Genomic DNA, 17,898 nt, shown 5'->3' with positions numbered 1-17,898 from the left:
CACATGGGTGCAATGTGAAGCCGGTTCCTCAACTGTTCATACGAAACTAAAAGTACTTCATCACTAAAATTTAGTTACGGAAAGATAATGAAATCATAACACTCTGAAATATGTTGTAGATATTTAATAGTTTTGACGTTTTGATCTGCAAATGATACAGTAATCAAGATGTCTTTGTACAATCATTCCACTTGTTTCTGGATCACAACACATGGTTCACTAAATATTCAGTCAACTACATGCACATTTTTGAAATCAGGCAGTACTTAGGACTGATAACATTCTTCACTCAGATTTCATACCACACACCTGCCATGTAACATCGAAGTAAGGCAGTAATTGCCACTTAATGTAAACCATCCTGAAACGTCTTGACGTGACCTGCCTTTCACTTTCCATTCACACATCACAATGTCATACAAATGTATTTTATCTTTTATGTTAAATTAAATGCCACTTCCTTCTGGACCACCAATATTATTTTCCAATGTTACAATTCTATCGTTCCTCCACTCATACTCGCTTGTGATTGGAAAACCACTTGAAACAAAACATTTTTGAAAGACTTTATTATACAATTTCTTTACATAAAAAATTATGTATATAGAACACAGTAAATGCACTCAGCATTCCATGAAAAATGTGGCAGAAAATTAATATTAATATATTAAATGAAATTTACTTAATTGGCCTAACGTTTGCCACTGTCAATTTGATGGTGGTGGGGGTGGGGGTTGTGGAGGGTCTTCAGGCGGGGGAGGGGGAGGTGGTGGTACCATGGGGAGAGGGGGGTTTGTCTGGTATCCCTGCATGCCCATGAATCCCTGTATGCCATACTGAGCAGCCTGACTATGCTGCTGTTGTTGCAGGCGATGCTGTGCTATCTGAGACTTGGTGTGGCCTATCAGCTGCTGCATGTTGGTCTGTAGCTGCTGAAGACTCTCCTTGGTGTGCATGGTCATGGTTTGTGGGTTCATCCCGCCACCATTTGTTTCCAGTCCATGCACTGCTTGGCCACTATCTCCTAGGAACATTTCAGGCCCAAAACCCGGAAAAGAGTCACTGAAATTTGAGCTCATGTTAGTCTGTTGAGGGTATCCCCCATATCCAGCTGTACTCACATTTGTGCTTCCTCTATGACTGCCAGAAGCTGTTTGAGACAACATCATAGCACCCGTATTAAATATATTGGCTTCAAAGTTTTGGTGAACAGGTGGAGGAGAGAAGATGCTTCCAGAAGCTCCTCTCTCAGCAGTAAAGGCTAGGTTCGGCAGATTGGCCTGACGACCCACTGACTGCTGCAGTTTCCCATCATGCCCTGCTCTGGATTGGTGCTCAGCACCTTTATGGTGGGAGTTAGAATGTCTACTGTTTGAATGGCTTGGATCATGGATACCATTGCCATCTACTCCTGATGCAGAACTTTGGGAGGCAGAGTAGCCATGCCTGCTAGTCTGGACACCATGTGCATCTGGATTTGCTCCAGTCGCGTGTGAACTGTAGCTTTCGCTACGCCTGTGTTTTGAAGATCTCTCACCATGACCTGATGCCTGACCAGGTTTCAAAGAGAGCTTCATTTTTAATGAGTCTGGTCGGTGTTCAGATGACATATCTTGAGATTTTGATGGACTTGATTCACTTTGTAAAGTTTTGATTGTAAGTTTAAGGGGGGAACCAGTTGGTTTAATCTTGTGAGTACCAGACTCTTTTCTTATATGGACTTTAAAGGAGTCTTCCACTTTTTCTTTTTTTATGTGAACTTTGAGTGAATCATCTGATTGTCTACCACTCCTGCCAGAATCATCTGCTCTATCTTTCTTTATGTGAACTTTGAGGTGATCATCCGACTGTCTCCTGTTGGCATCATCCATCCGATCTTTCCTGATATGAACTTTCAGATGATCATCTGATGGCCGGCCACTCCTAAAGGAGTCTTCAGGCCGTTCTTTCTTAATATGAACCTTAAGGTGATCATCAGTTTGCCTGCCACTCTCCTCCATACGATGACCATATTTTCTTTCATGTTCCCTGTTCCGGCTCTTCTTCTCATCCCCTGAACTGGACGACCCGTGTTGATGCTTATGTTTTCTGTGAGATTCTGTGCCTGAAGACACAGCATGAGGTTTTCGTTCACCTTCGTGTTGGGCAGCTGCTGCAGCAGCAGCAGCAGCTTGCTTATCCCTGTGTTCACGATATGTTTTATAGTCTTTAATTGACATTGCTTTCTGTTGTGTGTCTACAACCTTTTTCTGACCATCCAATGAATCAGCAGATGAGGATGACTGTGGTAACGAGGGGATTTGTTGCCCCAGGGATTTACTGGAACCTACACTAGTTTCTGATGCTGACTTCCTAACTGGTGTGGACTGTGTGTGTCTTCGAGGAGGTGGGTCTTCCTCCTGCAGATGTTTCGATGTCTCTGTGTGAGACAATGGTATTGTCTCAGATCTGTGCAGTTTACTTAGACTCTCATTTTTCCTCTCAGATCTTGAAGATTCCCCTCCATGTTTGTCCTGCACTGTAGACATATTTGAAGGTGTGAAGCTTGAACTACTTCCACCTGCACTGGAGCTGCTCTCACCCCTGTGTCGCTTCTCTGGGGGAGGTCCACCATCTTCCTCCCCTCGATTGCCACTCTAAAACATTATCAAACATCTAATAGCAGAAAAAGAAATGAAACAATCAGCATGAAACAACAACTACAACAACATTTAATAAATAGAATAAAATTGTTTTTCATTTCATACACACAATTCTCAGAGCATAATAGGGTGAAAACATTCATTAAATCATCTACATACAAATGGACTATATACATACACTAGAACTAATCACAAATGGGAGACTTATACTCAAAACCAAATGCAATGCAAGTCGTGTATAAAGTATACATGCATGCAGTTTTCCACAGGAAACACAAAATAATTAGGGTCAGATAGACAAAAAAATTGAGTGAACACATTTCACTGGGCGAAAAGACTGCTGACAATAACTTTTTGAAAGGTAAAGGGGTTACAGAAGTTCTGGTCAATAGACAATATGTCTGTCAATACTTAGAAGGACTGTGAGCCAAGATTTTCAAAGCTCTTGGCGCTAGCATAGTTGCAAGTGCCATACATTAAGATTAACTTTGCCTATCCTAACGCTAAGAGAGCTTCAAAATCTAGGCCCTGGTTACTCAGTTCATGTAAAGCATGGTATTTTTGAACATCTAGTGATAGTGATAGTAATAGTAATAATTCTTGTGTACATTCTCATATCCACTAATGGTAGTAACAATTTGTGAAAGTATAATTTCATGAGAAGTGTGTGTGTGATACCCACAAATTCATTGGTATGATGCGTTTTTGTGATTCCTTCTCTCCAATAATTCTACTAAAGCCTTCAAAAAAAAAATAAAACAAAAAAATATTATTAATCACACCATCAGACTTCACTATATACCAAATATTCACATCAATTTAGGCTCCAAGTCCGTTTCCTGTTTGAATAAAAACATGTGTTTCTCATGCATGTGAGTATATTTTCACTCAAACTGATCACAAGATCTTGCAGATTCAACTTACCTTCCAAGTTAGGATCTTCCTTTTCAGTTTTAAGGGACATGTGTCTAGTATATTCAGAAATTCCTGTGTTAGACCTGTAAACAAATGGATATAAAGGGATCTGCTAAAATAGGGCATCCACTTTAATAACAAGAGGCATTTAAACCTTACAACAAATGGAAACTTTAAGGTGCGATACTGATATAATAAGTTTGACGAATATCACTGAGCCTAAACAAACATATTTTTCAAAGCAACATAATATATTTTCCCAATTATATTTCTGTAGCTGCCATAATCATCAAATAATTGAGACTCTTTTAAGCCTCAAGAGTAAAAATTCCCCGTTAAGTTTAGTAGTCAATAACAGATTTCCAGATATTTTCATGCCTTAAATATTTTAACAAAATTCCAGGATTTCAAGTGGCATTGTGAATCATATGAAATGGGGTTTTACATTAAGTACATTATTAAGGATCCATCACTTATTTCAGCAAACAGACTTCACTAGACCAGAGCTGGACCAGTGTCTTACAAGGATCTTAATAAATTTACATGTGGCATATGCATGACAAAAACACTGCATATAATATAAAAGTTCTTCATCATACTCAATTGACTACTGATAGAGAATTCAACAACACAGACATACCCTGAAGCAACTCTGGAGTGACTGTCCGGTCCACATAGGAGTACCACTGCTTGCCCTCGTGAGAGACAGCAATCTGGAACAAATAAACTGCATCACATCTTCCACACAACAGGGCCATATTCACAAACACTCTCAAAATAGATGGGGCGTATCCAAACATAAAAGTGTGCAGAATCGAGAATAACGTCAGTATCAATTTTTTATCAATATTTCACTATCTCCGAGCCAACCAGTCCTTGTTGCCATTTATGGTGAGTGCTGTCTTGTTCCAGTCTTATCCTCAGTACTTTTCATTACACTCCACTACTGAATCTAACAAAACCTTATGGGAGGTCGCGTCAGGTAACCTTTCAGATTGACCAATCATAACACAGCTTACCAAATCGCAAAACTGGACATTCGCACATACCTTTTCAACTTTTTATCTTGAAAAGGTTTCGTACCTGAATGATTCTGAATGCTATTTAGCGTATGCTCGCTTCCGGGTGATGCACACGGCGTACGTACAACCATGACAACGGTGAGGAAATAGTCGCTGAAAATGGTGTTTTGGGCCATATTCGAGGATGTCATCTTGCGGAAATATCAGCTAATGGTAACCATGTCAACAGAAACCCAAAAGCGTATATACTGCAGGTAAAATTATTGTGTTATATGTGGATTTTTGTTTGTGGAGAGATCTGTGTCAGTGACGTGAATATTTTGAGAGTCCCTCCGATCCCTAAATAGTAGCCATTGTCTGATTGGTTAAATCTGTTTAACTGCCTCGCGTTTGATTGGACGGTCATTGGTTGCTCAAAGGTTACCTGACACGACCTTCTACTAGGTTTTGTTAGACTCAGTGGTGTAGTGTAACGAAATAGACTGAGATTAAGTTTACTTGGACTGTGTCATGTTCATTACAAAGTGGGGTATACTTCAAAGCAGGTTCTGTTGCATCCTTGTATCATGACTAAGCAGCAATAGCTTGAGTGTGAGTGAATGAATATAGTTTCATGCCATGCTCGGCAATATTCCCGCCCCACGGAGGTGGTCAGTACATAATCAAGTCTGGACCAAAAAATCCAGTGATCAAACTCATGGGAAACAGATGACATGTGTCGACCAAGTCAGTTAGCCGCCTCTTACAAGCATGACTTTACTGAAGATACATTCTAACCAGGACCTTCACTGGTCAATAGCTCTTGAACATTATCAAGCCATTGCCACTTGTTATCAAGTGAACTGTAATCATTCCATGAATAAATGATTTTCAACAGTTTGATATCTGACCCAATCATACCTTTAGGATATGTTGTAACTTAAAGAGTTTGCACAACGGATAAGATAAAAGTGATTTTTTAAGCATTCTTCTAAATTCTGTTTGACCATCAGTGATAAGAGGACATAACTGATGTCATTTTTCTAACAACTTAAACTTGAGTTCTTGTTATGAATTTTCATTGAAGCCCAATCCACGTTCTCAGCCTTTCAAACCTGTCCAAGAAAATTTGGTTGTCTAAACATAATCCAGTTTAGACACAATCAAGTGATCAGCATTATGAGCTTGGGTCTATGCAGTTAGCCAAGTTAGTGAGCCTGACCACTGAAAGTTATGACAAGCAGGGGTTACTGAACACCAATCCTAACCCAGATCGTCATGGGTTACAAAGCAGCTGGGTATAGAACAAAGACTAGAGCAAGTTTGCACCAGTTGGCCCCCCTTACCTCATACTCGGACCACTTGCTGGCTAGGTGGATACAGACACATGCGACTATCGTCGGTTTGTACTGGAGACACATAGTGGTCAGATGGAGACTGAAACCAAATGGAAACTCACAATCAGCACAAAGGAACATTAAACATGACAATGAAAGAAAGTAAAGATCAGCAGCAGGAGAGGTTTTCAGCAGCTGAAAAAAAGTCATGGCTAATGAAGGCAATATGGAAATACATGTTTTGAGTTTGTCAGAAGGCTGACAATCATTTTAGGAGGAAAAACATGTTTTGAAATTTTGAACATCTGTCTTTTGACAGATTCCTGATTCAACATATTTCCTTCATTGACATTTGCTTAAAAATCTTGATTATTACTAATTTATAAATTTCTAAACATTAACAAGTACATAAGCATGTGGTTACACTAACCATAAACAAAATTAAAATAATTAACTAGATTAATCAGAATACCTTGACCAATACCTTCATTATGTCATTCCAAACTTCACGAAAATGGCTCCTTGCAATGTTTTTTTTTTTTTAAACCCTTTTTCAACATCAGCTAATTGTGCCTTGGAGGTCTTTTTAGATCCCAAATGGTTTTAGTTACAGGAAAAAGAAAGTTCATTACATGTATTCTGATTAATTTTGCATGTGATACAGATTTCATTCACTTCACATATGATGAGAAAAGTAACCATTAAGGGTCCTTCCTACGTCCCAGTCAATATTGACGTCTCTAAAATGTTATTTGTCCATGTAGACAACAGGTGAAGTGAAAGCATGGTATCCAATTTGGATGCAGTACATTATCCAAGTGAACTGTTACAGAGCAACTCTTCCTCAGACTGAGCAATGAAAGGCTTTAAAAGGCAGACTTTGCATAAGTTGAGGATTAAGTATGAAATACATTCAAATTACAAGAGACTGAATTTCCATATTTCAAGTTTTGATTATCCAGTTTCCAGCAATACATTTTCAGACTGATCTGGGATGTAAAAGGTGAAAGGTGGCTATTAAAAGAAGGGCAATAAGAATAAAGCATATCATGTAGACATGTAGGTATCTAGATTCAAAGACAGAAAGGACATGTAGATTGTGACAAGGAACGTGTGACCACCTGTTGGTTGCCAGAAAGTAGGAGGTCTGAGCGAGGTCCTTGCTGGCTGTTGATTGGTTGGTGGTCGTCATGACAACACGCCAAACGACACCCCACAGGAGCAGCACCACAGGGTCACAAGGGAAAAGAGAAAACAGACTGACATTAGCTCAATGTCACACGGTTCACATTTGAATTCTTCACCTTCAATCCTAGTCCAAGAACATTTACATAAACAACAAAACACTGACCTAAATAACATCTTCTAGCACAAAACTTTATTTAGCTAAAAACGAGCAAGTACAATTTCTGCTTAAATACAAGTAAAATACACGCCTCCAAAGTCTTAAAAATTGTTGAACAAAGCCATCTCCTGTCTTCCCATCCATGTCATGTCATACCATATCAAATCAGTTTAAATACCAAGCCAATTCATTTATGGTCCTTCCTGGAAACATTCAGATGTAGCTCACCAACATGTTTTAATACTGCCAGATGAAATATTACATAATGGGAATAAAAGCCAACAGCAAATTCTATGATAAATGTGGCACAAAATATGAAAATATTTTTAGAAAAGTTTAAGATACATTCAGAAAGCATTTCAAATTTATCTAATGATTAATGTGTCACAAAATATGAAAATATTTTTAGAAAAGTTTAAGATACATTCAGAAAGCATTTCAAATTTCAATTTCTGTAAAACAAGGCTATACACGCCAATTTTTCATATATAGCAGTGTCCATGAAATGATTCTTACATGGCTGCACTCATGATTGGTCTCATTATAAAGCATAGAGGTCAAAATATTTTTTCAAGATAAATTCAGGATCAGTACGTCATATTAAGGTTCCTTACAACTTTCCTAATCCTCAGGTATATTTGCAATAATGGACGGTCGTCTACACAGTGAACAAGATACTGTCAAAAGTCACATTCAGAATAAATGCATTTATTATAATCAATTTACTTTTTCCTAAGCTTAGCCGCAGGTTATTCCATACACTTGCACTCCTGATATCGAGGTAAAGTGAAACGATAAATTGCACATCATCTGACACTGACAGAGTTTGAAAAACAGCCAAGATAAATAAAACGCAATCACATTCATGAATATGTCACATGATAAAAAAATCAAAATATTAAAATGTGTGAGATACGTGTCACTTCAATTAATTAATGCATATATTCAAAACTGCTAAGAGACTGAACGTGGAGAAAAATGTGATAACAATGACGTGTAATAACATCTTTGCATTATCTAATAACCAGTGTGAACACATACAAATTATTGGCATCTTTCGTGATGCAGCATTCTTGTTTGAACTGATCAAATGTCCGTAACATTTACAACATTTTCTTCTATAGTAAACAACAAAACACTAAGTGAGTAAACCCCATTGTTTACAAAACGCCTTACAAGCACAAGACTGAGTAGATGAGTTCACTTTCACATGCTATTTGCTAACTGATACTTATGTGACACTGCATGTCTTTATTATTGTACCGAATAACCAGTTGAGTTGTAGAAACTTAAAATAAGTCCAACATATATGACAACTAAAGATCTCATTTTATTTCTAAAACAATAAAAAAAGTGAATACTGAAACTAAACGAAAGCTTAGTTCCTTCTGTATTGTCATGTATTGTCATGAACAGTATGCAAACTACACACACACACACACAAAGCAATGCTGTTTCAACTTAGTATTACACAAATCTAACTTCATACATTTGATTTATTCAAAGCCTACCAAAGGGGATTTCACTTTATAATAAATTTATTCACTTACAGATCATAGACCATCCTACTTATTCCAATTCCACATCTGATAATAAATCTTGTCTTAATACTTAATGTAATCTTGCATGAGTAAGTGACAGTGCAGGGAGGTTGCCTGACTTATTCCAGCACTATAACTGAAGTGGGAGCACAAGATACGAGCATTCCGTATTTAAACCGTTTGGGGAAAACAACCAAACGTTCAGAGCAAAAAGCCAAACCATGAACCACAAGGCTCCAACATCGTTCTTGATTTAAACACAAAACTTTACTCAGCATGAATAAATAAGGGACAAGCACTAACTGTATAAATTTCTCAGTGTTTTGAACCATAGAAGTAACTCTCTACCATAGAATGACTCTGTCTTGCTCCTTTTTGGCCATCTTAAATTTTCTGATACGCTGTTACTCCCAATTATGTCCCAAGACATTAACTTAGTTAGGATCCTAATTTTTGTGTAAGCATTTGTTGTGGAAAGCAAAACAAAGGTGATCCTGACTTCAAATACAGATGTAAGAGAAATTAAAACTCAACATGAGAATAACAAGTAAAAAACATTTCTGAAGCAGGACATTCTGAATACTGTGGCTCGGCTTTACTGACAATGGCCATCCAGATCTTTGCAGGAAGATTTGATCTTCAAAGTCAAGCTTTCATGACTTCACTAGCAGAGTCAAGCAATAGTTACCTGTGTTGGGAGGAACTTACCTCGAACTAACTGACATGTTTTCACCACATGAGTGTGCGGATGGTCCACTTGAATATCAAACCCTGGAATCACAAGACGTGTCATGAGTGGTGGATCGGACTGAAGCATTTTGAGCAATATTTTTCATCATTTCATATAAACAGCAGTGTTATAGTAGTAAAGTTTGGGAAAGTTTTTTTTTTAATTCTGCACAAATGTCCAAACTACAAGATGTAAAGGTGCTTACCTAGGCTCTGAAGTAGTATATTCTCATTGACAACCAACTCTTGGGCCTGCTCTAAATATGCCTGAAAAGCAAAATCAGCGTGGTGAGAGACAGCAACTAAAAACCAATACAACATTCAATATCCAGTCACCTGGGCTACAAGCATACACTTTTCATTAAAAAGCAATGATCAGATGTTCTTTCAAAATATTAAGTAAGTTTGGAGTCAACAAAAACTGCTTGTCTAAATTTAGTTCAGAACATGTGGTATAACTCTAAGCAGTGTATGGTTTTTTGCCACTTTTAGCAATATTCAAGTGATATAAGAGCAGGGGACACCAGAAATGGACTTCAGACTGTATCCATGTGGGGAATTGAACCTGTGTCTTCAGGGCAGGACGAGTGAACACTTTAACAACTAGGCTATCCCGTTGCCCAAATTAATCATATTTAACACAGGATCATCATATGATATATGTATGTTTATTCTCAGAGCTGGCTGCATACATACTTCACTCTTAGTGTCCAGGGGAGGAGCATCTCTGTTGAGACATGTCCTCGCCACCTTGATGACATGTTCCAATTTCCGAAGCTGTTCCTCCACCTTGGCAGCCAGAAATAGACACGCTGGAGCAATCACCTGGAAAGACACCAACATCAGAATCCAAAAACAAGAAACCAATATTTCCCCAAAGTGTGCCCCAATCAGGATAGACTGTCATAGTTGATCACAAACAAGTTTGGAACTACTGTTTAAGTGTCTGAAGCACAAAGGAGCACACCTTAGAAGCTCTCAGGTCCTGAAATGTGTTTAATTCTTAGCAACCACATTTCACGTACTGAAAAGTCATAAATGAAAATTTCTTGAAGACTCCAGGATGTTTATGTTGATAATATATTAGTCATCACTTTAAAGTAGCATTCTAGCAAGATGTGTCATCTTAATTTGGATGTGTCATTTTTAATGTAATTTGTACAGTTTCTCAATAAATCAATACAAAAAATAAAAAAAAATAACCTGCAATAACCTGAATAGGGAAATCTGCCAAAAGGTACTAAGCAATTTACTTCGATGATTTTTGTTTGCTAAGAACCAATTATCAATTGTGAGATTGCAACCAATTCCCAACAATTTGAATACTGAATGATTTTCCTTGACAAGTGAAAATGTTGAAGGGGAACAATCAAATTCCTTTTCGCATGGAGAAAGTGGTGTTGGAAATTAGTTAAAATCTCATAATTGATGACTGGTTCAATACAACCGATCAATTGTCGACAATAATTGGTCAGCCTCATTCATCAAATTTGCCTGGTTATGTTTGGTCATGCATAAAAAATGAGGAAAAACATAGTTCTTCGGGCATTTTTTAACATTTCACATCTTCAAGGATGACTTATGTTAAGATTATAAACTTCCTGGAGTCTTCAAGAAAATTCAATGACATGGAACAAACCCAACCTTGTGAAAAATATTGTTAATGAAAACAAGTAATCCAAGACTGTTTGATTATGAGGAAACATGATCGACTGCTTGGTAGTTAGGTCACTGAGACCACTCTTTGATTATTACAATTAACTGGAACACCACTTGGAGAAACGGTACTCACATTTCTGTGGAATCTGTGGAAGCTCTGGAACATGTAGAATCTGTGCATGTACACTATAGCTGTGTTGATACACAGCTGATTACTGATTAAAGTTAAGGAAGAAGGCACTGGAAGATGTACATTTATCACATTCTGCAAGTCAACTTGACAAAGTCTGAGGTAATTATTCATGCATCACTAACTAAAACAAGTCATTAACTCTCTTCAGTACAGTAGAGAAAACATGTTGAAACTGAAAAACATGGTACTTTAAAGTGTATTTTTACCATGTGAGATGCACAATATTTGTCAAGGTTTGGGTCTGTTTAACACCATTCCAGCTATATGCCAGTGTTGGCACATGATTACTCTGTTCCACTCAATGAAAATATATCTATAAAATTGTGTTGAAACATGCAAACAAACAAGTCAGCAAGTCTGATCCATTTGTTGCCCCTTACAACCAGTACAGTTTACTGGGAAGTAATTAATCATATACAATTTATTAAAGTCACTACCTGGCTGATTTACCACTATTTTCGAAATTGTAAACCTCACTCACTCACTTTTCAAAGACAATGAGCAATGGTATTTCCGAAACAAAATGTAGGAATGATTCAATGGCAGCCATTGCCCTTTTTCCAGATAGACTAGTGATCATCATAAGTGATTTTGTCAAACTCGGGCAACACATAATGAGTCTGCTCCATGGTCCTTACATGTGTACTCATTTGGATGGCGATATGGCTCATTAACCTCGTTCGGAAATAACAGACTACCAGTAGAAGAGACAATTATGCACGACATCCCCCAACCCAAAAATAAAAAAATATAACAAAAGTCACTACCAATGAAGTAAAATTCTTTTTGGCCTTTAATAAATCACAGGTTTTAAGTCAAACGTCAACTGGGATAAATTTCCTGATTGTAGAATGATAACGCAAAATTTAATTTCGATTGATTGATCATCAAGTTAATAGTTGCAATTCTATGTTTTCTCAAATAATGTGAACAATAGAACATCTGATATTTGATACAACATATGAAGAAATATAAATGTTTTATCAACTAAAACAAAAACAATGAGATGCTGGCCTTAGTACAGACTGCAAAAGTAGGGCCCCATTTCACAAAGCTCTCGTAAGCCCAAGTTCTCTCCACTATTCTCGTAACATTCTGACATGTACTGTAACATAGTACGAATGCTAGAGGTGTGACAATGGAGAAAATTCACAATATGATACAGTATCTAGGAACGATACGATACAATTCACATCACGATATGTTATTTTGAGTTATTTTCTTTAAACATTTGTTTTGATGTCACGTAACAGTAAATTTTGACATAACCTCCAAGTTCTAATGAACAATTTTAAGGTCAATGATACATATCACAATACAAAAAAAGTATCGACATATTTATTGTCCGGTAAAGTATCATGATTATCAATACTATGTATCATCACAGATCTAACAAATGAATTGGTTTGACTACAGCTACATCTGGTATGGTCCACACTGGGGCAGTGTTCTAGTGTTGTAATGAAAGCTTCAACAAATGAAGTACAGCTTTGGACAATCTCCTCATGTAATCATGTCTTTTTTATTAGTATATAGCTAATATTGGGAAGTAAAGCTTGATACTGGTTTTGAGTATGTGAGCAAGTGATCTATCCAGTGTTTGCAGTAGGTTTTGAAAGAGTGTTTGCAGAATTAAAATAGGAAATATGTAGTCAAATCTTTTGTGCATGAAATTATCATTGCAATCCTACATCATTTCAAAATGTAATTGTTTGTATTTGGTGCTGTTTTAAGGTACTTTTAGAAATTAAGAAGATCCGAATCTATCCAAAACATGCAAGCAAAATATTTTTGGCACGTTTTTATTATAAGATAAAAAGTGGTTAATGCATTAATGCAACACAGCCAATCTTTGTCTTTTCATAGCATCTCACTCCCTCTATCCTGCTGCAGCAGAAAAATTAACATTATGATTGTCTTGTGATAGCGTTTCAATATTAACGGCCACAAAAATAATTTAAAGATAAACTACAGTGAATTTTGCTGATTAGGAATGTCTGCTGGTCTTCAACAATATGATAGCCATCTGTATTGTTATGATGTTCAGCCCAGACAATCTTGTACTTGACACTTTTAGCAACCGTCAACACCTGTGTGTTAAGAAGACTTAGGTTACTCGTATATCAGTCACCGAGTCTGTAGAGGACTTGACGCATTCTAAGACTGATTAACGAGCCAGATCTTTAAAAGGCTTTCAACTGTATTTAAGAAGGGGTACACATAAATCTGAGAATGTTATGGATATTTGTGTTCCTCAAATATAATGAAGTTGACAAGCATAAAATTATTGCCTTTCCTCAGACCTTGAATTTGAAAACACCTTTTTTTCCAATGAAAAAGAAGCAGCTGGAAAAAGAACATCATACCATCTTTCTGGGCTATATTCACACTAGAAACATATATTCAATTTTGTCAAAGTTTTGTATAACAGTATAAGACGGCCACAGAAGTAATTCCACTCTCACCTCTCACAAAAAGGATTTAAGAACAGGATCGAGAGGTTGGGTTATTATTGGAGATTTTACTTCGGATTATTTTCTACAAGTATAATGAAAGAAATTTTTAAGATGAATTACAATCGGCTACCAAAATGTCACCACACATGCAGATTTATCACTTCAATTTTATTTCCTCTAAGTGAGGCAGTTTTACATGCACAGATTAAAATTATTGCATGTATTGGTCTCGTGAAATAACTGGAAATAACCTGATGAGTGTACATTTCGCCTCTCTCCCAGTGATTCAAGCTAAAAAGAAATCAATTAACACTATAACAATGAACACTGGCGCAATGTTTGGAGAACACCAAATAGCAACTACAAATTTAACAGGATTAAAATACTCCAATATTATCCTACAATGTCTTGGTTAAGTGACTGAACACATTGTCACTTGACACTGAATCTTTCATACATACCATCTATCTCATATCCTGTACCTACCTATTCCTGCAAAGTATATTTACTTAAGTCTCTTTTGGATCAATAGGATTTCCATAACAGTGGCAATGGAAATATCACGTAATAATAGTAAAATCATTTTAGACTACCTAACACACATTTAATCCAAATATTTTTAACATATAGTGAGACCTCCAATACCTGGGACCCAGATACCTGGAAATCTTGTCTTTTAGTCAATTTCTAGGGAAAAAAAACCCCCAATCTCTTACCTTATAAAAGTGACTGACTATAATGGATATTCAGATTCCATCTCCAGACGGTATATTTTAACCGACTTATTCAACACAAAAGTGACTCATGTATATGCACAAAGCTTTGATCTACCACTGACCGTGTGAAGTGAAGCACATGAGTACCACCTGTTTTGACGCGAGATATGATTTGCTAACCCGGATTAATCAGTGGTCAGCAAAGTATTCATGATGATTATTAGGCCTAGCTGACACTGACTTAACTATGAGTTCTGTTAAGTTGTTTACTCAGTCAAAGCAATACAAGTGTAGTGTGTCGATATTAAAGTCAGCTGGTGTTGCCTTTCAAAACTGATCAACAACGGCAAGCCCCTCCCCCTGTTAATTTGCTGATGCAAAGAAGTTTTAAAAAGGCCTATTCAGTTACTTTGAGAATACAGGCGACCTTGAAAACCTGGACAAAATGTTGTCCATCGTATTGCAAAGCAGCGGTACTCAGGGCAAGCAGTCCTCAATGACAGTGTTTTTCAAACTTGAATAATTGTAAAGGCATGATTGTTATGCTGTGATGCTGTTCTTAATATTTATACATGTACAATAAAAGCTTGATGACTATGAACATTTGGGGTTTTCCTTTTAAGTGGATGACAAGTAAAACCCAAGACATCCGGATATTCAATTATCCGGACGATTTACAGAAACAAAATATCTCCGGATATCTGAGGTCTCACTGTATTTCATGCGTTTATAATTATTCTTAATTTGTTGTGAAGGATTTGTTTCTTCATATCCCAACATAACTTTGTTAACTACAGAGTTAATACACTGGGATTGTACATGAAAGGGACAACTTGACAAGACAATATTTTGAACTTTCCTGTTCCCTACAATGGTTATGAGTTAAAGTGTCAAAGGTTTGTTTCAAAGTAGCAGTAGCAGTAATCTGATCATGCAAGCTATAAGTAATAGCAAGTTGTTGTGTTTTGCTGATCTGTTCACAGAATTTCCTTGAAATTGCTAATGTAACATTATGACTGTTTTGTATATTTGAAAGTAATGTGTCCAGTAGTGGAACTGTTTGAAGAGGTGGAATTGTTGACAATTTGACTTAAATCACTGTTAACGTGTTTACTTTACCTGTAAAAACAAAAACCACAAGTGCAGTATTAAACATAGTTACTCATGGTCATACTTTGGCTTTGACAACAGGGTAATCCAGAATCACAAAAATCATTGAATGACTGAAAACATGTTGGTATGAAAGAATTATTTCCATGTGTAAAGATAATAACTCTCATGATAAAAATATGCTTTAAATATTCAGATACTGGAATCATATAGTTACTAATAACCTGTTGTTAACATACATTGAACACACCCAGCCTAGCTCACATTTAAATCAAAAGCCTGCATCAGATGACCCCAATCTATAACTGACTTCTAACACTGTTACCTTCGTCAGTCACTCCATAATAGCATTATTCAAAACTGGCCTAACAGTTGTCATTACCAAGAGTTGAGACGCTGTCAGACTTAAGACATTCAATGAAGGCTGATAGGGAAAATTGAAAAAGAAATTTACTTCTTGTTGCATGATAGATAATGCTGCTTAAAGTCATGCTCAGCCAAATGATGACCATAACTGACAGGATCAGCCAAATACCACTTATTTAGAGCCTGTTTAATATATCCATTGCATGTCTGATTTCTAGCAATTACATGCTGAAACCAGGGTATACTCAACACATTAAGAAGTACCGAAAATAAGTATTTGAATACATATGGAAGTATAATTTAACCTAATTCCTTATCTCTAATATAGCTTTTTGTTTGCTACTCAGTCTTTGTTGTGTGCAAATGTGGTTTCAATGGTGTATACTAATTTAAGATAAAGAATTTTGAAGTTCCCAGCAAGCCTTACGATGAATATACACCGTTACAAATTTACATGATCATTCTTAAGGTAATCAAGTATCCAGGGGCTTTCCTAGGTCTGCAAACCATGTTTTTTTCTTCAGTTCAAAATGATGACTTGAAGGATTGCAATTTGTAACTTGAAGAGCCAAAAGTAACAGTCATCAAAAGACTCTTTATATCTGCTTCTGTTCTAAATGTATGGAAACTTACGTAAATATTAATATCTCAACTATGTGACTGGAACAAAAGCAACTTCCATTTGTGTAAATGACACAAACCAGAATGAAAATTCCATATTTGTTTGTCACACCAGCTTCTAAAAATGTTATAGTCAATTGTATAAAGTTTCTACTACATTAATACTAGGACCAAGAGAAGACATCTGAGAAAGACTTCCTGTATTCCCCTCTCAATATCATTATAGTCAAAGGCTATCACCTGAAGAGAATTGATTATATTCCTCATCTGATGACTTTTATCATATTTCCATAACTGTATCTGAACATACCCAAAACATATCTTGCTTCTAAAAATGCCACCAACATCAGTCATTTACTTCGTTTACAGGTATTGGTAAGTACCAGTTTTGAATAAGAAACACGTAGAGTAGACACTCTTTCCATAGTCTGATCAATTCTTTTCACATTCAAACTGCGCTAGTCTATAAATGGGGACCACACTATCTCAGAGACGTGCTATCTTATGCGGAAGTTTTCTATCGTTCATGCTAAAAAGAACCGTTCGGATTTGGCGTAGCTATTTCTTAAAACATCACATTACCTAGTTCATGTGATCAATTTGTCACTAGAAACAAACTTCCTCACATGAACTTACTTTTTATTAACGAAGTCTAATTTTCATTTGAGAAGATACACAACCACGTGATTCGGCGGCGGGGTCACCGGGTGCGGGACAATGTTTTGTAACACGATTACTTCATCTCGGCTGGGTTTAAAACTCGTTGCGAAGATACGGCACAAAATGTGACTGATAAACGTGTATCACCGGAATGATTCGCCGACGGTAGTTTCACAAGAAAACAACGTAGTAGGAATCAGAGAAAATGCAAATGGCGATCGACACCGACCATGCCATGCGAGTGGGCTAACAATACCACCATATTCCCCCTACTCAGGATACACTTGCAGTCTTTGGCCCATGTCCTGAATCAAGTTGGCCGCCTGCTGCCTATAGGCGAGTTCTTTTGCGTAGTCTATTCCGCCTTTTCGGCTTGGGGTATTTTGAAGTTGTTCTTTGGTGAAGATCCATCGTTCCGCCATTTACCCAGTGCCGAGACGAACAGACAGACACGCATGCGCACAACAAGCAAGGGCAGCAGAAAACATCATTACTCCAAATTTCATTGGATGATACTAACGAAAATAAAAATAGAGAAAAATACAATAAACGCTTATTTTAATTGAGGTGAATTTATTATGATATAAAAAACACATCATTACATATT

General features: G+C 36.9%; 1 protein-coding gene across 2 annotated transcripts; it reads right to left on the bottom strand.

The window, feature by feature from the left end:
* Window positions 1-109: 109 nt before the first annotated feature.
* On the bottom strand, window positions 110-17,806 carry LOC137299088 (cyclin-T2-like). Of its 2 annotated transcripts, XM_067831586.1 has the most exons (10): window positions 17,574-17,806; window positions 11,303-11,384; window positions 10,207-10,335; window positions 9,717-9,777; window positions 9,490-9,552; window positions 7,017-7,062; window positions 5,905-5,995; window positions 4,198-4,270; window positions 3,567-3,640; window positions 110-2,636 (listed from the first exon to the last, which is right to left on the bottom strand). In XM_067831586.1, exons 1-10 carry the CDS (start codon window positions 17,711-17,713, stop codon window positions 708-710), a joined length of 2,688 nt encoding a protein of 895 aa, XP_067687687.1. In that variant the 5' UTR covers window positions 17,714-17,806; the 3' UTR covers window positions 110-707. The 2 variants fall into 2 exon arrangements, with proteins under 2 accessions (XP_067687687.1, XP_067687688.1); XM_067831587.1 differs by lacking the exon at window positions 7,017-7,062 and having other exon boundaries at window positions 17,574-17,734.
* Window positions 17,807-17,898: the final 92 nt, after the last annotated feature.

Source organism: Haliotis asinina, chromosome 10, assembly GCF_037392515.1.
Source record: "Haliotis asinina isolate JCU_RB_2024 chromosome 10, JCU_Hal_asi_v2, whole genome shotgun sequence".
Lineage (NCBI taxonomy): Eukaryota > Metazoa > Mollusca > Gastropoda > Lepetellida > Haliotidae > Haliotis > Haliotis asinina.
The sequence above is the reverse complement of the archived record's forward strand: the minus strand, read 5'-3'. Positions and strand labels throughout refer to the sequence as shown.